Below are 27,371 nucleotides of genomic sequence, written 5' to 3'. Positions count from 1 at the left end.
TTAAAAAACAAGACTCGACTGGATATAATTTAGAAATAATTAACAGGTGGGAAGTGGAGATGAAAATAGTATGTGTCGTCAGAGAACAGAAGAGTCAGAAACAAGGTGCTGGGGAACAGTGTCATTTAGCAGTAGAAGGAAAGCCAGAAGAGAAGCCAGAGAAATGGCCCGACAAGTAGATGAAGAATGAGGAAGCTAAGGATGTGAGTAAAGGGGGAAAAGGTCAACAGTTTCAAATGCCACAAAGAGAGCGAAACAAGGAGCAAAAAAATGAGCACTGGATTGGAGAAACAGCAGTTTCCATTAGGTGATGGGATGAGCGACATCAGACTACAGTTTGTTTGACAACCGGGAAAGAGGGACTTGGAGAAAACTAGTCCTTCAAGAGCCATAGCAATGAAACTACATGTAAAAAAAGTCAGGTCATTTAATTTGTACTAAGGATATTAGCATTAAATCAATCTTGATTATATTATTCCTTAGGTTGCCTTTTGTATAAATCTTGAGGTTCATATGTCCTTTGTTAAGATTCTAGAGTTTTTTTGTTTTTTTTTTTTAAGCACGGACCAGTCTTAAGGAACAGAGACGTACTTCCCAAAGCTAACCTAGTAGAACAAACAAAAGCAAACACTACTCATTTTTTTCAATTTTGTAACAAAACCCCAAATCGTTTTAAAAAGACAAAAGACACAGTACCTGTTCCATAACTTCAGGTGCCATCCAGCAAGGGGTTCCAACAAAGGTTTTTCTAACTTTATTTCGGGTAATGTCACCACCAGTTGCTAAAAAAGCACTAACTCCAAAGTCTAAAATAGAATACAACAGCAAGGCATTAAAAGTACAGTAACTAACATAAGTAGATAAGAAAGTAATATAGTTATGGCCCTATATACACAGCATGACCTTTTCTCTTCTTTCTGCTAAACTTCTTGACTAAATTAAGACATAGCTTAACAGATTCCTCACTCCATTCCTCTCCACCTCCACAATCATCATCTCAGATTTTCCTCCTTGCTCCGATCCATTCTTTTCATCTTCCCAAACTGAAATACTATATCCATTAAACACTAACTCCAGTTGCCTCTTCTCCCAGCCCCTGGCAACCACCATTCTACTTTCTGTCTCTATGATTTTGACTGCTCTTAAGTATTTCATGTAAGTGGAATCATACAGTATATCTTTTTATAACTGACTTATTTCACTTAGCGCAAGATCTTCAAGGTTCATCCATGTTGTAGCATATGTCAGAATTTCCTTCCTTTAGAGGTTGAATAATATTGCATTGTATGTATATACTACATTTTGTGTATTCATTCATCCACTGATGGACACTTAAGTTGCTTCCAAGTTTTAGCCATTGTAAATAATGCTGCTATGAAAATAGGTACACAAATACCTGTTTCAGTCCCTGCTTTCAGTTCTTTGGCATATAATTCCATTCAGAAGTGGAACTGCTGGATCATACGGTATTTTTATTTTTAATTGATTTAAGGAATTGCCATACTCTTTCCCACAACAGCTGTACCGTTTTACGTTCCTACCAATAGTGAACAAGGATTCAGATTTCTCCACATCCTTGTTATTTTCTATTTTTTGATAACAGCCATCCTAATGGGTTAGTATCTCCTTTTAGTTTTGACTTGCATTCTTTCCTGATGATTAGTGATACTGAGCATCTTTTCATGTGCTTTCTGGACATTGGAGTATCTTCTTTGGAGAAATGTCTATTAAATTTTAAAATTGATTTTTTGTTGTTGTTAAGTTTTAGGAGTTCTCTATATATTCTGGATATTATAAATCTCTTACCAGATACATGACTTGCAAATCTTTTCTCCCATTTTGTGGGTTGCCTTCTTACCCTGTGGAGAGTGTCTTTTAAGGCACAAAATTTTTAAATTTTCATGAAATCCGACTTGTCTATTTTTATTCTTTTGTTGCCTGTGCCTTTGGTGTCATATCTAAGAAATCACTGCTAAATTCAACGTCATGAAACTTTTGCCCTATGTTTTCTTCTAAGTGTTTTATTGTTTTAGGTCATATATTTAGGTCCATTTTGAGTTAATTTTTGAATATAGTGTTAGCTAAGGGTCCAACTTCATTCTTTTGCATTGGGATATTCAGTTTTCCCAGCACCATTTGTTGAAAAGACTGTCCTTTCCCCATTGAATAGCCTTGACACCCTTGTCAAAAATCATTTGACCATATGTATGAGGGTTTATTTCTGAGCTTTCTATTCTATTCCACTGGTCTCTATACCTATCTTTATGTCAATAACATATTGTTTATATTACTGTTGTTTTGTAGTAAGCTTTGAAAACAGGAAGTGTGAGTCCTCCTGCTTTGTTCATTTTTTTTCAAGACTGTTTTGGCTATTTGAGGTTCCCTGAGATTCCATATGAATTTTAGGATTTTTTTTTTTTCTATTGCTGCCAAAAAAAAATGTCATTGGGGCTTTGATAGGGATTGCACTGAATCTATAAATTACTTTGGGGAGTACTGACTTTTTAACAATAGTAAGTTTTCCAATCCATGAACAGGGGGGATGTGGTTCCATTCATTTACATCCTCTTTAATTTCTTTCAGCAATGTTTTATAGTTTTCATTGTACAAGTATTCTACCTCCTTGATAAGTTAACTGCTAAGTATTTTATTCTTTTTGATGCTACTTGTAAATGGAATTGTTTTGTAATTTCTTTTTCAAATTGTTCACTGTTAGTGTAGAAAATGCAACTGATTTTTGTTAAAGATTACCATTTTATTTTTATTTATTTTTAAATATTTATTTATTTATTTTGGCTGCGCCAGGTCTTAGTTGCAGCATGTGGGATATTCACTGCGGCATACAGGATCTTTAATTGTGGCATGATGGCTTCTAAGTTGCAGTATGCAGACTCAGCTGCGGCATGTGGACTTCTTAGTTGCAGCATGAGAACTCTTAGTTGCAGCATGCGTGCAGGATCCAGTTCCCTGACCAGGGATTGAACCCCGGCCCCTGGCATTAGGAACTGCGTGCAGTCTCACCCACTGGACCACCAGGGAAGTCTGTGACTGATTTATGTCTGTTGACTTTGCATCCTACTTTACAAAATTCATTTATTAGTTCAAATAGTTTTTTTCTTAAATATGTATTTATTTATTTTATCTTTTGGCTGCGTTGGGTCTTAGTTGCGGCACGTGGGATCTTTCGTTGCGGCACGTGGGATCTTTGTTGTGGTGTGCGGGCTTCTCTCTAGTTGTGGCGTGTGGGCTCAGTAGTTGTGGCACGTGGGCTCTCTAGTTGTGGCGTGCAGGCTCCAGAGCACGTGGGCTCTGTAGTTGTGGTGTGGGCTTAGTGGCCCCATGGCATGTGGGATTTTAGTTCCCCGACTAGGGATCGAGTCTGTGTCCCCTGCACTGGAAAGAGGATTCTTAACCACTAGACCACCAGGGAAGTCTCTCAAGTAGTTTTTTATGTAATGTTTAGGGTTTTCTACATATAAGATCATACAATCTGCAAACAGACGTAAGTTTACCTCTTTCTTTCTAGTTTGAATGTCTTTTTTTTTTTCTTGCCTAATTGTTCAATCTAGAACTTCCATTACTGTGTTGAATAGAAGTGGCAAAAGCAGACATCCTTCCTGTGTTCCTGAACTCAGAGGAAAACCTTTCATCACTGAGTATGATGTTCATTGTAGGTTATTCATATATGGCTTTTAGTATGTTGAGGAAGTTTCCTTCTGTTCCTACTTTGTTGCATGTTTCTATCATGAAAGGGTGTTAAATTTTCTCAAATGCTTGTTCTGCACTGAGATGATCAGGTGGGTTTTCTTTTTCTTTCTGTTAACGTCATGTATAACAATGATTTTCATATGTTGAATCATCCTTGCATTCCAAAGAAATCCTACTTGGCATGGTATATGATCCATTTAATATGCTACTGAATTTGATTTGCTAGTTATTTTGCTGAAAATATCTACATCAAGTTCATAATGGATACCAGTCTGTAGTATTCTTTTCTTGTTAGTGTCTTTGTCTGACTTTTGGTCTTGTTGAGGCATGTGAGCTCAGTAGTTGTGGCATGCTGGCTCAGTTGCCCTGCGGCATGTGGGATCTTAGTCCCCTGACGAGGGATCAGACCCGCATTCCCTGAATTGTAAGGTGGATTCTTTAGCACTGAACCACCAGGGAAGCCCCTAGTTCTCCTTTAAATGTTTGATAGAATTCACCAGTGAAACCATCGAGTCCAGGGCTTTTCTCTGTCAGAAAATTTTTGATTACTGATTCAATCTCTGTGCTAGTTATAGGTCATTTCAGATTTTCTACTTCTTCACGATTTCATCTTGTTAGGTTTTGTGTTTCAAGGAATTTGTCCATCTAGGTTATCCAATTTGTTGGAGTACAACTGTTCATAATACCATCTTATAATCCTTTTTATTTGGGTGGAATTGGTAGTTATGTCCCCATTTTTGTTTCTGATTCTTTTATTTTTAAAATGTATTTATTTATTTTATTTTTGGCTGCATTGGGTTTCAGCTGCAGCACGTGGGGTCTTCGTTGGAATCTTCATTGCGGCATGTGGGATCCTCTGCCAGGGCACGCGGGCTCCTCACTGTGGCGCGAGGGCTCAGTAGTTGTAGCATGCAGCCTCTCTAGTTGTGACCTGCATGCTCAGTAGATGCAGCGCGTGGGTCCAATTGCCCCATGGCATGTGGGATCCCAGTTTCCTGGCCAGGGATCAAACCCACGTCCCCTGCACTGGAAGGCAGATTCTTAACCATTGGACCACTAGGGAAGTCCCTGTTTCTGATTTTAGTCTTTGAGTCTTCTTTCTTTTTTTCTTAGTCTACTTAAAGGTTTGTCAATTTTGGTGATCTTCTGGCTTCATTGATTCCCTCTATTGCTTTTCTATTCTCTATTTCCTTTTCTCAACTCTAAATTTTATTATTTCCTTCCTTCTGCTAGCTTTGGGTTCAGTTTCTTCTTTTTCTAGTTCCTTAAGCTGTAAAGTTAGGTTGTTGATGTGCTATCTTTCTTGTTAAAGAAAGCATCTAAAGCTATAAATCTGCCCCTTAGCAATGCTTTCACTGTGTCCCCTGAGTTTTGGTATGGTTGTGATTTTGTTTTCATTCATTTCTAAGTATTTTCTAGTTTCCCTTGTGATGTCTTCCTTCATCCACTGGTTGTGAAAATGTGTTTAGTTTCCATAAATTTGTGAATTTTCCTGTCCTCTGTTGTTGGTTTCTAGCTTTACCTCATTGTGGTCAGATGATATCACTTAATCTGTGGCCTAACATATCATATGGTCTATCCTGGAAAATGTCCCTTGGGCACTTGAGAAGAATGTGTATGCTGTTCCTGTTGGGTAGAGTGTTCCGTATATGTCTGTTAGATCTAGAAGGTCAATGTGTTGTTTAAGTCCTCTATTTCCTTATCTTCTGTCTGTTCTACCCATTATTAAGAGTGGAGTACTGAAGTCCCCAACTATTATTATAGAGCTCTCTACTGTTTCCTTCAGTATTGTAGAGGTATCTACAGTACCCTTCACTTCTGTCATTTTTTGCTCCATATATTTTGCTGTTACGTTAATAGGTGCATGGATATTTATAAGTGTCCTATCTACTTGTTGTATTTAACCTTTTATTAATATGTAATGTACTTCCTTAAATCAGACAGAGAAAGAGAAATATTGTATGATATCCCTTATATGCGGAATCTAAAAAGAAATGACCCAAATGAACTTACTTACAAAACAGAAACAGACTCACAGACTTAGAGAATGAACTTATGGTTACCGGGGGGAAAGGGAGAGTTAGGGAGTTTGGGATGGACATGTACACACTGCTATATTTAAAATGGATAACCAACAAGGACCTACTGTATAGCACAGGGAACTCTGCTCAATGTTACGTGGCAGCCTGGATGGAAGGGGAACTTAGGGGAGACTGGATACATGTATATGTATGGCTGAGTCACTTTGCTGTGTACCTGAAACTATCACAACATTGTTAACTGGCTATACTCCAATATAAAATAAAAAGTTAAAAATAATATGTAATGTACTTCTTTGTCTCTTGTAACCTTTTTTTTTTAAATTGGAGTATAGTTGCTTTACACTGCTGTGTCAGTTTCTGCTGTACAGCAAAGTGAATCAGCCATACATATACATATATCCCCTCTTTTTTGGATTTCCTTCCCATTTAGGTCACCATAGAGCACCAAGTAGAGTTCCCTGTGCTATACAGTAGGTTCTCATTAGTTATCTATTTTACACATACCAGTGTATATATGTCAATTGCAATCTTCCAATTCACCCCCCCCCACATCCTGGTAACCTTTTTTGATTTAAAGTCTATTTTGTCTGATATTAGAGTAGCCACCTCTGCTCTCTTTTAGTTAGTTACTATTTGCATAGAATATATTTTTCCATCCTTTCACTTTCAATCTATTTGTGTCTTTGGATCTAAAGTGACTTGCTTATAGATAGCATATAACTGGATCATGTTTTTATCCATCCTGTCAATCTCTGTCTTTAATTGGACAGTTAATTCATTTACATTTAAAGCAATTATTGATAAGGAGGGACTTACTTCTGTCATTGTGTTATTTTTTTCATATGACTTATAGCTTTTTGGTCCCTCATTTCCTATATTCCTTATTTTGTGCTTAATTTTTTGTTGTAAAATGCTTAATTATTTTTCTCATTTTCTTTTGTTTATATTCTATAGCTATTCTCTTTATGGTTACCACAGGGGTTACATTTACCATGGTAAAGTTGTAACAATCTAATTTGAATTTACATCAGCTTAACTTCAATAACATACAAAAACTCTTCTCCTTTACAGCACTATTCTCACCTCTTTTGGTTGTCGTTGTCATCACAAAATTACATCTTAATAAACTGTGTGCTCAAAAACATGAACTAATCATTCTTTTAAATGCATTAGTCTCTTAAATTACGTAGAAAAGAAGACTTGGAGTTACAAACCAATACCAAATAATACCAAGTTTTAGACCAATAACTGTTTTTACTAACGTATCAGTCTCTTAAATTATGTAGAAAACAAAAAGTGCAGTTACAAACCATTGTTACAATAATAGTAGCTTTTATACATCCCCATGTATTTACCTTTACTGAGATCTTTATTTCTTCATACTGCTTGCAGTTACTGTCTAGGGTCCTCTGATTTTACCTTGCAAGACTCCCTTGAGCATTTGTTACAGGGCAGGTCTATTCCCTCAGCTTTTGTTTATCTGGAAATGTCTTAATTTCTCCCTCATTTTTGAAAAACAGTTTTACTGGATATATGATTCTTGGTTGACACTTTTTCTTTCAGCACGTTGAATATATTGTCTCTCTGCCTTCTGGCCTCCAAAGTTTCTGATGAGAAATCTGCTGACAACCTTATTTAGGACCCTTGTATGTGATGAGTCACTTTTCTCTTGCTGTTTTCAAAATTCTTTGTCTTTGCCTTTTATAAGTTTGATTATAATGTGAGTCTCTGAGTCTCTCAGAGTTCACCTTAGTTGGAGATCACTGAGCTTCTTAGATGTTTATCTTTCATCAAATTTGAGATGTTTCCAGCCATTATTATTTTTTTGTGTGTGGTACACGGGCCTCTCACTGTTGTGGCCTCTCCCGTTGCGCAGCACAGGCTCCGGACGCGCAGGCTCAGCGGCCATGGCTCATGGGCCCAGCTGCTCCATGGCATGTGGGATCTTCCCGGACCGGGGCACGAACCCGTGTCCCCTGCATCGGCAGGCGGACTCTCAACCACTGCGCCACCAGGGAAGCCCTCCAGCCATTATTTCTTCAAATATTCTCTCTGCCCCTTTCTTCTTCTAGGCCTCCCACAGTGTGTATGTTGGTCTGCTTAATGGTATCCAAACAGGTCCCTCAGGCTCTATTCACTTTTCTTCAATCATTTTCCTTTCTGTTCCTTAGACTTGATAATTTCCATTTTTCTATCTTCAAGTTCACCAATTATTTCTTCTGCCAGCTCAACTCTGCATTTAAATCCTTCTAGTGAGTTTTTCATTTCACAATACAAGTTATTGTAGCTTCAGAATTTCTTTTTGGTTTCTTTTGAGGTTTTCTCTCCTTATTGATATTTAGATTTTATTCACACATCATTGTTTTGAGTTTTTCCATATCTTCTTTAAATTCTCTGAACATTTTAAGATAGCTGTTTTAAAGTCTTTGTCTAGTAGATGTGCCATCAGGTCTTTTCCAGTGATAGTTTCTGTTCGTTTATTTATTTCCTTTGAATAGGCCATACTTTCCTGTTTCACTGAGTGCTCTGTGATTTTTTTGTTGCTGTTGAAGACAGGACATTTGAATCTAATAAGGTGGTAATGCTGGAAATCAGATTCTCCCCCTTTCCTAGGGTTTGCTGTTTTTTGTTATTTTTTTTTGTTTTTTTGGGGGTTGTGGTAGGCTGTATCTGTGCTAAGCATCAGCCTGAAATGTAAAGTTAAGATCTTCTCAGATCTTTTCTGCATCTTTTCCTGGGAATGAACATTCACTTTCCAATTTTCCCTATAAATGTAGTTTTGTTTTTTGTTTTTGTTTTTTTTTTTTGGACATGCCACGTGGCTTGTGGCATCTTAGTTCCGTGACCAGGGAATCAAACCCAGGCCCTCAGCAGTGAAAGCGCAGAGTCCTAACGACTGGACTGCCAGGAAAGTCTCTACAGTTTTGTTTTGTTTTTTTTCCCCCTGTAGTTGTTTTTTGATGTCCTAGTCTTTAAAGTCTGGCCCCAAAAAGGGCAAGAAGAGAAGGGAAGGAAAAAAGGCCATGGCCTGTTAAAAGTCCCTTGGAAATCACTTGGAAGGGAGGAGCTGCAACAACAATGGCTGCCTGTCTCTTTGTACCTCTGTGATCAGAAGCAATCAGTATCCAGAGTATATCTTGGATATCTGGAGGACAGGATCTTTTCTGCCACCATGGTTCCTGCAAGCTGCTCCAAACACATGTGCATAGCTGCCTGCCAGGTGGCTGATAGGTGCGGAATGAGCAGCTCTGAAATTAACTATAATTTACCTTCCAAGTCTTGCCCTAGAATTTTCAAGCAATCAGTGGAATGCAGAATTCCAACATTAGACAAATTCTGCCAATTCAATTGTTGTTTAGGTGGGGAGAAGATTCTTGGTGCTTCCTACTCTGCCATCTTCCCAGAATTCTCTCTTCTTTAGTCTCTTACCACTTGATTTTGCTTCTCTAAACAATACAGTATAATTGTGCCTGGTTTTGAACTTATATAAATGGAATCACAAGCTATATATTCTGACTAGCTTTGTTCACTCTATATTTTTATAATTTATTTAATGCTTTTGTATACAGTTGTAGTTCTATTCATTTTCATCACTATATAGTATTCCAAAGTATAAATTAACCACAATTTACTTATCCATTCTACTTACAAAAGACCTGGGACTGTTTCAAACTTTCAATGCTTATAAGCACTATGGTACACTGAAGTATGAGTTTCTCTATGCCATACACTTAGAAGTTAAAGTCTCTGGGTATGCATATCTTCAACTTAATAAAGTGTTGGTACTGTTTCTATTCCCACCATCAGAGGGTGAGATTCTCCCTTGCTTTACATCCACACTGATAACTAGTACTGTCAGATGTGTTTGCTAGGTCAGTCAGTATAATGTGGTATCCCCAATGCTATTTTACTTTGCATTTAATTGCTAGCTAGTGAGGCTGACCACCTTTTATTATATTTATGTTTTGATGTCATTTGAGATTATCTGATTTTTCCTTAATGAGTTCTTTGTATGTTCTAAATTTGAGCCCCTTGTCAAGTTATTCATGCTGCAAATATCTTCTCTGTGGTTTTGCTTTTTTACTTATTAATGGTGACAAACTGTTCTTCTTCCGATGAACAGTAGTTGCTAATTTTACAGGTGCCAAATTTATCAATCTTTTTCTTTACGTTAGAACATGATGTGACTTTGTTAAAATATTCCCTTACCTGAGGACATGAAGATGTGTGCCTCAGTTATCTTCTAAAGCTGAAGAAATAATTCAAAGTTTGGGTGGTTATTTTCCTCCTGCCAAACACCTGACTGTTCCAGCAGTGTGGGACCAAGCTGAGGTTTTTTCTCAGATGATCTGCTTGATCTACAATCCTGCAGTTCAGCTATTCTGGAGTTTCACCCTGGTGGAGGGGGCATTTCACCAGGATAGCAACACTGGCAGGCCTTGGACTCCAATTCTTATCTCTTTAGCTCTGAATCTGACAAAAGTACACTTCCACCTCTCAGATGCCTCTTCCTAATTGGCAAATACCCCATTTCTCCCAGGACAGAAGCAGTTCTGTATCACCTCTCTGTAGCAGATTTATTCTTAAACGCAATGAGGTTTCTTGACTACTTCTCCTTTAAAAGAAAGTAAAGAATGCTATGAAAACCCACAGATGACGACTTTAATGGGGATAAGGAGTAGATAATTGTAAGGTAATGAGTAATGGTCAGAAAATGCCTAAGACTGAAAATGAAGGATGAGTAGTGGAAGATATCTTGAGTCAGTAGGGATGTGTCAACATAGTATGTTTGACCAGAGAGGGTCCAGGGGATAGAAGAGAAAACTAAGAAAACATAACAGATTAAGTAATGTGGTTCTATCAACCATTAAACCAAAATAAAAAGAAATATTAATCATTACCTGCAATCTGTACTGAGCCATCTTCTCCAAGAAGAATATTGCCAGCTTTCACATCTCTTTAAGAAAAAAAAAAAATCACTTATTAAAAAACACCTATTCTTTGGAGTCACATAATTTAAGCAGTTCACTATATTCACCACAACACTGTCAATATTTAAATGTTCTATTTTGCATTAAAGGGTATTAAGGCCAACTGTAGAATTTAAAAAATTGTAGTCACTTGTACTAGAATCCAAACATTGTAAACAATAACATATAGCTTTTTACTATTAAATTTGGAACATCTGAGGTTGTTAAATACTCAATTGAGATAATAGTGGCCAAAGAATGTGACCCTCACTTACTATCACCTTATCTACTTTTTAAAATACAATGATTTTTTTCTACACCCTAATATATGATCAAAAATTTTAAATGGTATGTGGTTGAAAACAGGGACTATGCTATGCCTGCAGCATAAATACATGATGGAAATTATTCAAACATCTCTATATTCTTATTAGTAACTATATATAACAGCTCAAGTAATACATGAACACATTCCTGCTATAAAAACCTAAACATCACTGAAAAGGCCAAAGTTCCTTTTGACCACTGTTCTCAAGTCTAGTATTCTCTCCAAAGTTTTCAACCATTATCAGTCTAGTTAACAGAATATGTTCCTGTGACATATCTGGACTTTTCTTCCAACATAAATGATATCGTACTATCCCTTCAAATCTACAACTTGTTTTTCTCATGCAATAATGTGTCAGTAATATCTAGCAAAATTTACAATCCCTAATTCCTATGAGTAATCCACTTCTTTGATAACCTAGAGAAACTCTCACAATGTTCACAGAATATACAAGGGGGTTGTCTACAGAATTGTTTGTAATAACAAACCAAAAATGGTAGCAACCTAGAAAGCCAACAACAGCAAAAAGATTAAATTAATTCTGTTACATCCATGAAATGGATTAAGGTCAATCAACATGTCATGCCCTCTAATACATAATACATACTGCTAAGTGAACAAATCAAACAGGACAGTACATTTTGTATGCCACCATTAATGTTACACACACACAAACACACACACCCCTTTCCATACACAGAGAGCAATGAATTTATTTCCTTTAGTGGAGAGGAGTGGGATCAGAGTCTTGTGGGAATGGACTCACTTATTTGTTTCATAATTAAAAATAAATATAATTAAATAAAAGAGAGCCAGGCCTTGAAGCTAGACAAGAAAGAAAAGTGAGGCTAGCTCATGGAAGAAGACCCTGTTTGTCAGGAAAAAGAACCAGTGAAAGGACACTTCATCTCTTCCTTGTCCCTGTCTTCTTTCCCCTATCCTTAGCTGTAACCATTCCTTGGTAAACAATGAACAACAGTTTCACAACTGTGTGTAGCAACGTCACCATACCAAGAGTATACAATACCTTTCCTGAATATATACTGAATCATTCAGAAATCATGTTACTGAGTATTTTTTTCTGCTTATAAATCCAAGCAATTTATAGGACCTTTCCCAGAGGCTGACTTAGAATGGAGGTTGGCTCACTTTGCCCTACAAACCTAAAGTCTACACCATGAACAGGAGAGAACTGAGGATATTTCCTTCCCTTGGTGACAAGACCATTCAACTAAGGCAACCATGAACCTTCAACTCCTTTTTCTGGGCTCATCTGGAATGATATCTAAAATTTAACGGGAAAAACAATATATAGTTTAGTCACTTCCTCCTCTGTGTTTCTGCAGCAGGCTGTAATGTTAGTACAGATCATAAAAATATAATCTTTCTCATTTCACCATGAGTCATATCTTAGTACATTTCTATATCATCTGCACTTACTTAGTATTATAATTAGTGCATAGGGGGCATCTCCCAGATACTCATCAAATAGATTTAAATAACTAAATAGAAGACAACCTGCCTTAAATCTTCTTAGGGAGATAAGTGAATCATTAAATCAATCCATCCATCCAACTAAACACTAAAATAAAAATTGATTGTTTCTGAAGAGATGTGGAGTAGTAAATCAATCAATCCAACTTAAATACAAAAATAAAATTGTTCCCTCCTGCCACCCCACCTCCCAACTCCCACCTCCTATCCATCTAAATAGGAGAGCAGTTAAACGATGGTATATCTATATAATGAAATACTATGAATACTAATGAATATATATGTTAATACGGAACAATCTCCAAATATATTAAGTGAAATAACAATACTACATACATCATGTTGCCATTTGTCTTTTTTTTTTTAAGCAGGAGGGAGATGTATACAGTATGTTTATATTGCCATAAAAATCTCTCTCAAAGGAATCACAAGAAAATGGCAAGAAGTGGTTCCCTTTAGACCAGGGTACTAGAGGTTCAGTGAAGGAAGGAGATTTTTTCTTTTTTTAAATGCTTTATTATATTTATTTATTGTTTGTTTATTTGTTTATTTATTTATGCCTGCCTTGGGTCTTTGTTGCTGTGAGCAGGCTTTCTCTAGTTACAGCAAGCGGGCGCTACTCTTCGTCGCGGTGCGCGGGCTTCTCATTGTGGTGGCTTCTCTTGTTGCAGAGCACAGGCTCTAGGTTCGCGGGCTTCAGTAGTTGTGGCACGCAGGCTAAGTAGTTGTGGCTTGCAGGCTCTAGAGCTCAGGCTCAGCAGTTGTGGTGCACAGGCTTAGTTGCTCTGCGGCATGTGGGATCCTCCTGGACCAGAGCTCGAACCCGTGTCCCCTGCCTTGGCAGGATGATTCTTAACCACTGCGCCACCAGGGAAGTCCCTAAAATGCTTTATTATTTTTAGAACAGTTTTAGGTTTACATAAAAATTGAGAAGATAGTGCAGAGGAGTTCCCATACACCTGTCACGCAGTTTCCCCTATTATTAACATGACACATTAAATGGTTCTGTTGCCACAGTAATGAACTAGTATTGATGCATTACTATTAACTAAGGTCTACAATTTATTCAAATATTTTAGTTTTAACCTAATGTCCTTTTTCTTTCCCAGGATACCATGTTCCATTTAGTTGTCATGTCTTCTTAGGGGCTTCTCTTGTCTGTGACAGTTAATCTTTGACTTTCCTTGTTTTTGATGACCTTGACAGTTTTGAGGAATAACGGTCCAGCATTTTGTAGAATGCCCCTCTATTGGAATTTGTATGATGTTTTCCTCATGATTAAACTGTTGTTATGAGTTTTGGGAAGGAAAACCACAGAAGTCAAGTGCCATTTTCATCACATCATATCAAGGGTACATAGTTATCATCATGTTTTAGCACACTTGGTATGGTGAAGACTTGTTTTTTTATCATATACCATTTGTACCATTTGAATTTCTAAGCCTATATTTGCATTACCCACTCAAATAATGTTTTCTAAGCTTTTGTCTTAAGTGAAGAAACAGTAATCCATTTTCAGTAGAACCTACACTTCGGGTGACTACTTTTCCTGATCATTTCTCCAGATAATCAATTCATGTTTCCCTTTTCAAACCAAAAGTGCAAAATATAGAACAGTTTCCAAGAGTAAAAGCAGAGGAAGATCATGAAGCTAAATGGCTCACTGGACAATTAAACACACCACAGTCTGTCCTCACACACAACAGGGCAAATGACCTTTCAAGGAAAAGATCTGTAACTAAATCTCTGGAAATCAATGTAATAGTCCTTAACTGAAGAACCTTTGTTACCTGCCTCAAAGGATATCAAGCAACCCAACAGCCCCAACAGCTAAATCCTCCAACCACTCTTAAATAGCAAGAACAGTGAGTGTTGTTTTCACAGCTTGATGCCATTTCTCACAAGTCACTATTGCACCAAAGTTACAGATTCCTTTTAAAATTAAAAGGAATATCATAGACATACTTGACTTTCTCATTAGTACAGAACACAAGTTTCTCCCCATCACATTTTTTAAAAAATTTATTTACTTTTAGTTATTTTATTTTTGCCTGTATTGGGTCTTCATTGCTGTGCGCGGGCTTTCTCTAGTTGCGGCGAGCGGGCTTCTCATTGTGGTGGCTTCTCTTGTTGCAGAGCACAGGCTCTAGGCGCACAGGCTTCAGTAGTTGTGGCACATGGGCTCAGTAGTTGTGGCTCGTGGGCTCTAGAGTGCAGGCTCAGTAGTTGTGGTGCACAGATCGAACCCGTGTCCCTGCATTGGCAGGTGGATTCTTAACCACTGTGCCACCAGGGATCAAACCCGTGTCCTTGCATTGGCAGGCGGATTCTTAACCACTGTGCCACCAGGGCTCGAACCCATGTCCCTGCATTGGCAGGTGGATTCTTAACCACTGTACACCCAGGGAAGCCCCCCATTACATTTTTATGACTCATCAATAGGCACAGTTTATGGAAAACATGAAAAAGGCCAAGAGAAGAAATGAATCAAGACAAAAGCTGGAAAATACACTACATTTAGGCATCTTAAACTGACTAAATATCTACCATTTCTGTTAAAGCTAACCTCTTTAAATGGGAAAAATATTTGGGTATGTAGATACAGAGAGAAAAGTGTAAGTCTAATTTAGATACTTGTTCACCCTAGTCAAAACCTCTAAAGCCTGGGGAGTCAAGGAGAAAACACAGTAGAAACAATAAAATTATTTGACCTAATCCACCAGACTGACACAAATCTACCTGAAATAACAATTGGACTCTAAAGATATGAGAAGTAACAAAACCTACTAAAAACATCCATCTCTGTTTCCCAGTAAAACAACTTTATCCCAATGTTTCTCCTGTCGAAATCTCAGTGCATCTTGGCTAAAGTGTAAGTAGGGTTCTTAGCCTTGGCTGCATATTAGGATCTCTTGGGGAACTTTCAGAAGTCCCAATGCCAAGGCCTCATCATAGACCAGGTAAATGAATTTCTGGCAGTGGATCCAGGAACTGGTACTTATTAAAGTTTCCCAGGTGATTCCAATATGAAGGCAACATTAAGGTTCTCTGATTTTATGTGTAAGAGAATTTCCATTCCAGCAACATGGCAGAGACTTTCATCACTTACTACCCAGGCCTTGGCCCCAAGATACACCATTCCCCTTCTCCAAACACAAAGAAATGCTGGATTAATTAGGGGGGGAAACTGCCACATAAATGAACATGAAATAAAGAAAAGGAAATCTTCAGAAATGAAAAGGACACTTAAGAGCAGAGCAGTAAGCCTTGGGAGACAGAACAGAGATACTCCGCCAAATAGCTAGGGAGCTCAGGCTTTAAAATCCACGCATAAACAGAATACCTGGCATTGGGCTAGCTTAAGGTTGAGAAAGAGAACTGAGACCGCTCATAAACCTAGGACCCTGGGAAGACTGAGCCACAATGAAACGTATACTTGCCAAAGGCAAGCCAGTAAAGCCATATTAAAATAAGACCTAACTGTCTTTAATACAAAAGCATTACTAGGAATAAAAAGCATCATTATATAACAACAACAAAAAAAAGGGAATAATTTACCAAGAAGATAACAATCCTGAACCTGTATGTACCTATAAAATATCTTTCAATCACAGAGGACTATAGTTCAAAGGGGTCATTAGTGTTGTAGGGCTAACTTCAGCTACTTCTGGCCTCCACTGTTCTGATGTGAAGTCAACTCCTCCTAATCATACTGATGCTCTGTCTTAGTCTGTTCAGGCTGCTATAACAAAAATACCAGACTGGGCAACTTAAACAACCAACATTTATTTCTCACAGTTCTGGAGGCTGGAAAGTCCAAGATCAAAGCAGGGGCAGATTTGGTGCCTGGTGAGGAGCTGCTTCCCTGTTCATGAGTGACCACCTTTTCACTGTATCTTCACAAGGCAGAAGGGGCAAGGGAGTTCTCTGGGGTCTCTTTTTTTTTTTTTTGCAGTACGCGGGCCTCTCACTGTTGTGGCCTCTCCCGTTGCGGAGCACAGGCTCCGGATGCGCAGGGTCAGCAGCCATGGTTCACGGGCCAAGCCGTTCCGTGGCATGTGGGATCTTCCCATACCGGGGCACGAACCCGTGTCCCCTGCATCGGCAGGCGGACTCTCAACCACTGCGCCACCAGGGAAGCCCTCTGGGGTCTCTTTTATAAGGACACTAATACCATTCATGTGGGCTCTACCCTCATGACCTATGTACCTCCCAAAGGCTCCACCTACAAATACCACCACATTGAGGATTAGGTTTCAACATATGAATTCTGAGGGGACACAAACATTCAGTCTACAGCACTCCCCCTACATGATAAGTTGTTTTTCTCTTGCTGCCTTCAAGATATTCTTTGTGTTTAGGTTTCAATAGTGTGACTATGATGTGTCTAGGTATAGATCTCTTTGTTATTTATCTTTTTTTTTTTTTTTTTTTTGCGGTACACGGGCCTCTCTCTGTTGTGGCCTCTCCCGTTGCGGAGCACAGGCTCCGGACGCGCAGGCTCAGCGGCCATGGTTCACGGGCCCAGCCACTCCGCGGCATGTGGGATCTTCCCGGACCTGGGCACGAACCCGTGTGCCCTGCATCGGCAGGCGGACTCTCAACCACTGCGCCACCAGGGAAGCCCTGTTATTTATCTTAACTGTGGTTTGTTAAGCTTCTTAAATTTGTAGATTAATGTTTTTCCTCAAATTTGGAAGTTTTAGGTCACTATTTCTTTCAATATTTTTTTGTCCCTTTTACTCATTTAGCTAAATGAGAGCTGACAGATTTAACAAAGTAGATGTTACAGTCATACACAATTGAGCACAGATTGAATTTGTGCCTGAACTTGATGTAAGTCAATTTGATTGCTTTCTAAAAAAGACAGTGGGGCTTCCCTGGTGGCGCAGTGGTTGAGAGTCCGCCTGCCAATGCAGGGGACACGGGTTCGTGCCCCGGTCCGGGAAGATCCCACATGCCGCAGAGCGGCTAGGCCCGTGAGCCATGGCTGCTGAGCCTGCGCGTCCGGAGCCTGTGCTCCGCCACGGGAGAGGCCACAACAGTGAGAGGCCCGCGTACCGCAAAAAAGAAAAAGAAAAAAAAACAGTGGACTTAACGTGTATTTCAGTGTGTATTTTGGGTTACTTTTACCATTGACTATATAAGTCTGAGTATGTAAAGGTTTAGGGAAAAGAATATACTTCTATCCATGTTCTGAAGGGAGGACTTTGACTTTTAAAAATAGAGATACGATATATTAAATAAGACAACAATTGCATATTTAAAGAAGAATAATTCAGTGGCAGATCTAAATTCTATTGAGTTAGTAACTAAAAACTATAATTGATATTTAAACCCAGCATGATATGTATGCCCAGCATCACTGATTAGCACAATATTTCCTAGAAGACTTTGGAAGTAGACTGCTACATTCAGATCCCAGCTCTGTCACTAGCTGGGTGACCTTTGGCAAGTTACTTAACTCTCTTTGCCTTGGTTTCGTCATCTGTAAAGTAGGAATAATAATAGTACCAGGGGCTTCCCTGGTGGCGCAGTGGTTAAGAATCCACCTGCCAATGCAGGGGACATGGGTTTGAGCTCTGGTCCAGGAGGATCCCACGTGCCGCGGAGCAACTAAGCCCGTGTGCCACAGCTACTGAGCCTGTGCTCTAGAGCCCATGAGCCACAACTACTGAGCCTGTGTGCCACAACTACTGAAGCCCACGTGCCTAGAACCTGTGGTCCACACAAAGAGGAGCCACCACAGTAAGAAGTAGGCGCACGGCAGCAAAGAGTAGGCCTTGCTCACCGCAACTAGAGAAAAAGCCCATGCGTAGCAATGAAGACCCAATGCAGCCAAAAATTAATTAATTAATTAAAAAAAATAGTACCAACTCATAAAATAATTGTGAAGATTAAATCAGGTTAAGGTAGAAAATACACTTAGAAAAGTATTTAGGGACTTCCCTGGCAGTCCAGTGTCTAAGACTCCATGCTCTCAATGCAGGGGGCCCGGGTTCGATCTCTGGTCAGGGAACTAGACTCCATATGCTGCAACTAAGAGTTCACATGCCGCAACTAAGGCCCAGTGCAGCCAAATAATAAATACTTAAAAAAAGAAAAAAGTATTTAGCACACAAGTTGCAGTGAATGCTAGCTGTCATTATTATCTACACCAGGGGTCAACATTTTCTTAAAGGGCCAGATAGTAAATAGGGTTTGTGGGGCAGATGATATCTGTCACCACTACTTTTTCTCTGTAGTGCTAAAATGTGCATGGCTGTGTTTTAAAAAAGAAACCCAAACAAAAAAACAAACAAAAAACAGGCATCAGGCTGCATTCATCCTGTGGGCCAGAGTCTGTCAATCACTGATGATCTATATGGTGGTAAAATAATTTTTTTTTCCTCTCACACGACAGTCTGGGCATGAGTGACATCAGTTCAGCATGGTAACTCCACAGAGTTGGTGATTCAGGTTCCTCATATTTTATTGCTCTACCATCTCTAAGTTCTTGCTGCACAGTCCAAGATGCCTTACTACCACATCCACATTTCAATGGAAGGAAGGAAAGGGCATAAAGAGGTTATGCCACTTTCTGTGAGCAGTGGTTCTCAGCGTATTTGGCAATGTCTAGAGATATTTTAGGTTGTCTCAATGGGCACTGGGGGCGGTGTGTATGTGTGTGCTACTGGCGTGTAATAGGTAGAAGCCGGATATGCTGCTAGATCCGTTCTATAACGCACAGGATAGCCCCTGAAACAAAGAATTGCCCAGCCCAAAAGTCAGTGGTGCTGCGACTGATAAAACCTGTTAAGGGAACACTATTGTTTTCATCACAGTGGCTAGAAACTAAATCACACAGTCAAATCTGGCCTGCATGGGAGGCTATGAAATGCTGCCTTTCCTCTGGATGTTCATGTGCCCAGTAAAAAATGTTTTTTTCTTTTAATTCTAAAACAAGGGGAGACATATTAGGGGCCAATTAGCAGTCTATAGCATATGTCTTTCTAGAAGATTACTTGATGAACATGGAATCAGAACTGAGGTATTAACTGAATTATGTTCATTGCTAGTATCAAGGTATGTATACACAGGGTTATCACCATTCAGAGGACAGGAATCCTGTTTTTCAGGGCACCTTTTCCCTTGACAGTGTGGGAAATAAATTCCTAAACATTTACTCTTTGGTCATGTTCCCTTTTCAGTCATTTGTTAACACATTATTTTAACTAGGTACAAAACAACTGATTAGGTACAATTTTAGATGAAAAATACTATTGTCTTAAGAATATACTTTCAGTGTTTCCAAGATTTCTAGTTTACATGTTATTCCTTAGAATCAATTACTCTCTTTTATCCTCATAAAAAGAAAGTTTGGGGTTTCCCTGGTGGCACAGTGGTGAAGAATCCACCTGCTAATGCAGGAGACACGGGTTTGAGCCCTCACAACTACTGAGCCTGTGCTCTAGAGCCCGCGAGCCACAACTACTGAGCCCGCGTGCCACAACTACTGAAGCCTGCACATCTGGAGCCCATGCTCCACAAGAGAAGCTACCACTCCCTGGTGGCACAGCGGTTAAGAATCCGCCTGCCAATGCAGGGGACACGGGTTTGAGCCCTGGTCTGGGAAGATCCCACATGCCGCAGAGCAACTAAGCCCATGCACCACAACTACTGAGCTACTGAGCCTGCACTCTAGAGCCTGCAAGCCACAACTACTGAGCCCCTGTGCCAGAACTACTGAAGCCTGCGTGCCTAGAGCCCGTGCACCGCAACAAAGAGTAGCTCCAGCTCACTGCAACCAGAGAAAAGCCCGCGCACAGCAAAGAAGACCCAATGCAGCCAAAACTAAAATAAATAAAATAAATTAACTTAAAAATAAAAAGAAGCCACTGCAATGAGAAGCCCACGTGCCGCAACAAAGAGTAGCTCCAGCTCACTGCAACTAGAGAAAGCCCGTGCGCAGCAAGGAAGACCCAACACAGCCAAAAATAAAAATTAATTAATTTTAAAAAAAAGTTTGTTTCCTTTGTAAGACTTAAGCAGGTGGAAAAACTTAAACAGCTGGAAAGAATTATTCATTTTTCCTAGAATGAGATGCTTTTATAGATGAGTGATTTCACTTACTATATGTTGATTTTCTTTAAAATGCTTCTACTCTCAGGGTAATCTAATCAAAAGTTTGTGTGTAGGGGGAGGGAATACCTTGTTTTTTTCCTCCATATTCTGATTACTCCTTAAAACCTCAGTTTTACAAATTGGTAGTCGTCTGATCTTTGATCTGTTACTTTTCTGGGCCTTTGCTTGTCTGTTTCCTGATGGATTAGGGTTAAGTAGGTGATTTTTTTTTAACTGAGGTATAAAATTGTAAGATATAAATAAATAAGATATATTGTAAGATAAATAAATTTGTAAGATATAAATAAAGTTGTAAGATATTTAAAGTGTACAATGTGATGGTTTGGTACACATATACACTGGGAAAGGATTAACTCCATAGAGTTAATTAACACATTTATCACCTCACATATTTACTTTTTTTTTTGAGAACATTTAAATCCTACTCTCTTAGCAAACTGCAATAATATGATACAGTGTTATCCACTATAGTCAACATGATATACATGAAATTCTCAGACCTTATTCATCTTATAACTGAAAGTTTGTACTTTCACCAACCTCTCCCTGTTTCCCTCACCCACTCAGCCCCTGGCAACCACTTTTCTACTATTTCAAGGAATTTAACTGTGTGTGTGTGTGTGTGTGTGTGTGTGTGTGTTTTAAGATCCCACATATTAAGTGATACCATGCAGTATCTGTCTTTCTCTGTCTGGCTTAATTCACTTAGCATAACATGCCCTCCAAGTTCATCCATGTTGTCACAAATGACAGGACTTCCTCCTTTTCATGGATGAATAAAGTCCATTGTATATGTGTGTGTGTGTGTGTGTGTGTGTGTATCACAATTTCTTTATCCATTCATCCATGACACACACTAAGGTTGTTTCCATATCTTGGCTATTGTGAATAATGCTGAACACGGGAGTACAGATATCTCTTTGAGATAATGACTTCATTTCTTTTGGACATATACCCAGCAATGCGATTTCTGGATCTTATTGTAATTCTTTTTTTTTGGCTGCGCCACACAGCTTGTGGGATCCTAGCTGCCAGACCAGGGATCAAACCTGTGCCCCCTGCATTGGAAGTGCGGAGTCTTAACCACTGGACCGCCAGGGAAGTCTCCCTGTAATTCTATTTTTAATTTCTTGAGGAACCTCCATACTGTTTCCACAGTGGCTGTACCAGTTTACACTCCCAACATCAGTACACAAGGGTTCCCTTTCTCCATATCCTTGCCAGCATCTGATATCTTGTCTTTTTGTTTTGTTTTGTTTTGTTTTTTGGCTGCACCACACGGCTTGTGCGATTTTAGTTCCCTGGCCAGAGACTGAACCCTGGCCCTTGGCAGTGAAAGCATGGAGTCCTAACCACTTGACCACCAGGGAATTGCCTGATATCTTGTTTTTTTGATAACAGACATCCTAACAGGTGTGAGATGATATTTCATTGTCGTTTTGATTTGCATTTCCCCAATGGTTAGTGATGTTGATCACCTTTTTCACATGTATCTGTTGGCTACTTATATGTGTTCCTTGGAAAAATGTCTATTCAGGTCCTTTTCCCATTTTTTTAATTGGGTTGTTTTTATTTTTTTGCCTCTGAGTTGTATGAGTTCCTCCTATTTTGGGGATGTTATCCCCTTATCAGACATGTGGTTTGCGAATATTTACTCCTATTTAGTAGGTTGCCTTTTTACTTTTTTGATGATTTCCTTTGCTGTGCAGAAGCTTTTTAGTTTGATGTGGTCTAATTTTTAAAGTTTTTGCTTTTGTTGCCTTTGCGATTGGTGTCAAATCCAAAAAATCATTGCCAAGACCAATTTCAAGGATATGTTTTCTTCTAGGAGTCTTTTTTTTTTTTTTTTGGTACGCAGGCCTCTCACTGTTGTGGCCTCTCCCGTTGCGGAGCACAGGCTCCGGACGCGCAGGCTCAGCGGCCATGGCTCACGGGCCCAGCCACTCCGCGGCATGTGGGATCTTCCCGGACCAAGGCACGAACCCATGTCCCCTGCATCGGCAGGCGGACTCTCAACCACTGAGCCAGCAGGGAAGCCCTCTTCTAGGAGTTTTTATACTTTCAGGTCCTAAGTTCATGTCTTTAATCCATTTTGAGTTGATTCCTCTGTATGGTATAAGATAGAGGTCAGTATCATTTTTTTGTATGATGTTTGTTGTGGACTTATCATAAATGGCCTTTATTATGTTATTCCCTCTATACCCAGTTTGTCAAAAGTTTTCATTATGAAAGGATGTTGAATTTTGTCAAAAAGCTTTTTCTGCATTTATTGAGATGACCATGATTTTATGGTTCATTTTGTTAAGGTTGTGTATCATAGTGATTGATTTGCAGATGTTGGACCACGCTTGCATCCCTGGAATAAATCCCACTTAATCATGCTGTATGATCCTCTTAACATACTGTTGAATTTTGTTTGCTAACATTTTGTTGAAGATCTCTGCATATATGTTTATCAAGGATATTGGCCTGTAATTTTCTTTTCTTGTAGTGTCCTTGTCTGGCTTTAGTATCAGGGTAATGCTGGCCTTGCAAAATGAGTTTGTAATGTTTCCTCCTCTTCTAGTTTTTGGAAGAGTTTGAGAAGGATTATTATAAGTTCCTCTTTAAATATTTAGTAAAATTCACCAGTGAAGCCATCAGTCCTGGATTTTTGTTGGGAGGTTTTTGATTATTGAATTGATCTCCTTAGTAGTAATTGGTCCATTTAGATTTTCTATTTCTTCATGATTCAGTCTTGGTAGATTGTATGTTTCTAGGAATTTATCCATTTCTTCTAGGTTGTATAATTTGTTGGCATATAATTGTTCATAGCAGTCTCTTATGATCCCTTATACTTCTGTGGTATCAGCTGTAATGTCTCCTCTTTCATTTCAGAATTTAATTTATTTGAGTCCTCTCTCTTTTTCTCTTGGTGAGTCTAGCTAACGATTTGTCTATTTATCTTTTTAAGAAACCAGTTCTTAAAAACTGGTTTCATTGATCTTTTCAACTGTATTTTTAGTCTGTATTTCACATATTTCCACTGTAATGTTTTTATTTAACTTCCTTCTGCTAACTCTGGGCTCCGTCTGTTCTTATTTTTGTAGTTCGTTAAAAGTAGGTGATTTTAAATGTTATATCTTGTTGTGTTCTTCCATTCTTTTTCCGCTTTCTTTGGTTTTAATTGAGCATTTTATATGATTCGATTTTTCTTTCCTCTCTTAGCGTATTCTTTTTTTTCCCCTTTTTTAGTGGTTGCCCTGGAGTTTGCTCCACACATTTACAACTAATCCAAGTCCACTTTCACATAGCACTGTACCACTTCCCTGAGTTTCCTTTCAATCTCATATATCCTGGACTGGGTATTATAGTCTTGCAACCCAGAACTGTCAATAGGCATAGACCAAAAAAAAAAAAAAAGAAGAAGTTCTAAGCCTGCTCTCTGTGGCCAAAGGATCAGGAAAGGGGCAGCACAGCTCAGACCTAGCAGGGACTCCATCCCCGACTACATAGCTGGAATGGAAGGCTGACCGACTAGGCCAGAACCAGAGGTGCCAATGAAGACCAGACAGGAAACTCCATTGCCCAATCCACATCTAGTGCAGCAGGTAGGCCCATGCTGCCTACACCAGCACTACCGATAGGCCCAGCCAGTATCTCCCATTCTTCCACCCAGCAGCAGAAAGTGACCCAGGTCTGGCACCTCTTGGTCCTCTACACCAGGGGTCCCCATTCCCTAGGGTCGCAGACCGTTACTGGGCCGTGGCCTGTTCTAAACCATTCCCCCACCCCCACCCCAGTGTGTGGAAAAATTGTCTTCCATGAAACCAGTCCCTGGTGCTAAAAAGTTTGGGAATCGCTGCTCTACACAGTGGCAAAGGATGACCCAGACCCAGTGTCTCCCAACTCCCCACTCAGTAGCAAAAGGTGGCCCAGAAAAGTGCCTTTCATGTCCACAGGCAATACCACAGAATAAGTGGGAGCCCAATTGCGGCCAGGTGGCCTGGCCCACAAGGTGAGCCCAAGAAGTGCTCACAGACCCACAGGCACAGCCACTATCTCCCACCTTCCACCTAGCAGCACCAGGCCTGGGGAAGGGCACTCTACTCCAATGGGTGGCATCAGCAGGGATCGAGAAGAGAGCCCCAGCAGTGCCACAGGAACAAAACAAACCAGAACAACACTGCAAGGGCTCTAAAAAATCAGGGCAATTGCCTGCTAAAATATATTATATCACTATATTATTATTTTAATAGGATCAAGAGTCTCCTAACATAACATCCAAAACATCCATGATAAAATTTTTTAAAAAAATCATTCAACATACCAAGAACCAGGAAAAACTTCAAAAAGAAAAGACAACTAAATGATGTCAACATGGGCTTCCCTGGTGGTGCAGTGGTTGCGAGTCCACCTGCCGATGCAGGGGACACGGGTTCGTGCCCCGATCCAGGAAGATTCCACATGCCGCGGAGCGGCTGCGCCCGTGAGCCATGGCCGCTGAGCCTGCACGTCCGGAGACTGTTGCTCCGCAACGGGAGAGGCCACAACAGTGAGAGGCCCGCGTACCGCAAAAAAAAAAAAAAAAAAAAAAAAAAAAAATGATGTCAACACAAAGATGAATCAGGTTTTGGAATTATTTGACAAGAATTTTAAAGCAGCCATCATGAAAATGCTTCTAACATACAATTTGGAATTCTCAAAACAAATGAAAAACAGAAAATATCAGCCAAAAAAAAAAAAAGCTATAAAAAAGAACCAAATAAAAATTATATAACTGAAAACCTACACTAACTGAAATAAAAAGCTCAAGAAATGGGTTCCAGAGTAGAATGGAGAGGATAGAGGATAGAATCAGCAAACCTGAAAACAAATCAAGAAAATTTACTCCATCTGAACAGAGTAAAAATAGGCTGAAAACTGAACCTCAGGGATTATGGTACAATATGGTACAATAACAAAAGATCTAACATTTCCATCATTAGAGTCCCAGAAGAAGATGAGGGAAAATAGCTTGCAAAGGTATTCAAAGAAATAATGGCTGAAAACGTCCCAAAACTGGTGAAGACAAAAACTTATAGATTCGAGAAGGTTAGGAACCCCAAACAGGATAGACGTGAAGAAATCCACACTAAGACATATCATAATTAAACTTGTCAAAACCAAACTTTGGGACTTATCTGGTGGTCCAGTGGCTAAGACCCTGAGCTCCCAATGCAGAAGGCCCGGGTTCGATCCCTGGTCTGGGAACTAGATCCCGCATGCATGCTGCAACTAGGAGTTTGCACGCCACAACTAAGAAGCCCGCATACTGCAACTAAGGGTCTGCATGCCATAACTAAAAACATTCTGCATGCGGCAACTAAGACCCAGTGCAGCCTAAATAAATAAATCATTTTTCTAAAAAAAAAAAAGAAACAATCTTTTTTTTTTTTTGGCTACGCCATGTGACATATGGGATCTTAGTTCCCCAACCAGGGATTGAACCTGTGTCCCCTGCATTGAGAGTACAGAGTCTTAACCACTGGACCTCCAGGGAAGTCCCACGAAGAAACATCCTTGAAAGTAGCCAGAGAAAAGCAACATATTGCCTAAGAACACCAATTCACATGACAGATTTCTCATCTGAAACCATGAAGGCCCCAATTAAGTACCACAGCATCTTTCAGGTGCTGAAAGAAAAGAACTGTCAACTACAAATTGTTATACCCAGGGAAACTTTCCTTCAGAAATAATGGGGAAATAAATATATCTTCAAATGAAGGAAAACCAAATCCAGGGACTAAACAAATTTGTACTAACACAGAATCTACCACCATTTCTACAGGTAACAATTGTTATCTGTACGCAGGGACTGAATAGATATAATTAGCCAGAAATACTTCAAAATGTTACACAGGTTTTCAAATGTCATTTTATTTAAAAAAAATAATAATAATTTTTAATTTTAAAAAGTGATTTTATAAAAGCTTTTAATAATTTGAGAAAATAGTCAAGATATAACATAAAGGAAACAAAAAAGAAACAGACAAAATTATACATAGTTTTGTTTTAAATATCTGTTAGCATATAAAAGAAACTGGAAAAGAATATTCCAAAATGTTATCAGTGATTGCAATGATTGACTCCCATAGGAAATTAGAAATTTCTCCTGTTTCTGGAGTTTCCAATTTGACTAAAGTACTTGTTACTTTTAAATGCTTACTAGCTGTGTAACCACTATGTACTGGAACTAGTAATACAAAGAACCCTGCTAACCCTCAGAGATTATGATTAACTGTGCAAAAGAATGGGGAATAGCCTCCATGAAATGATACAGCACAACTATCACTGCACTTATCCAAAAGAGAAGACTGTTGTCTTCTACATACCTGTGAATCTGTCCATTTTTATGCAAGTATTCCAACCCCTCCAGCACTTCTCTGAGTATTGTAGCAATGGTAGCTTCATCTAGGACTCCACTTTTATGTTCCCCCTTTGCCACAATGTGCTTAATAATATCCAGAACAGAACCTGAAAAGAGAAAACACAGTTTTCCATGATTTTTTTAACTCATTCAATATAATTCAGAGCCATTTTTAAATCAAAACACATGTAAACCTTTTCATAAACTTAGCTGTGTAGGAAAGAAAGGAAAAAATAGTAAATATAAGGATATACAGAAGTTTAAAGTAATAATTTATTCTCGATTCCACTCTAGAACAGAAAGCAGCCTGCTAATAT

General features: G+C 39.1%; 1 protein-coding gene across 4 annotated transcripts in view; it reads right to left on the bottom strand.

The window, feature by feature from the left end:
- The window catches only part of OXSR1 (oxidative stress responsive kinase 1), a 101,669-nt gene that overhangs the window by 33,245 nt on the left and 41,053 nt on the right, over window positions 1–27,371 (bottom strand). For all 4 annotated transcript variants that reach the window (XM_067753803.1, XM_067753804.1, XM_067753805.1 and 1 more), the window contains 3 exons: window positions 27,020–27,161; window positions 10,652–10,707; window positions 697–806 (listed from right to left, as the gene is read on the bottom strand). In XM_067753803.1, coding sequence (XP_067609904.1) covers window positions 697–806; window positions 10,652–10,707; window positions 27,020–27,161 — 308 coding nt within the window. The remainder of the gene's footprint in view (window positions 1–696; window positions 807–10,651; window positions 10,708–27,019; window positions 27,162–27,371) is intronic.

The sequence above is a fragment of the Pseudorca crassidens genome, chromosome 10 (assembly GCF_039906515.1).
Source record: "Pseudorca crassidens isolate mPseCra1 chromosome 10, mPseCra1.hap1, whole genome shotgun sequence".
NCBI classification, from domain to species: Eukaryota; Metazoa; Chordata; class Mammalia; order Artiodactyla; family Delphinidae; genus Pseudorca; species Pseudorca crassidens.
This window is presented reverse-complemented; position numbering and strand designations above follow the sequence as displayed.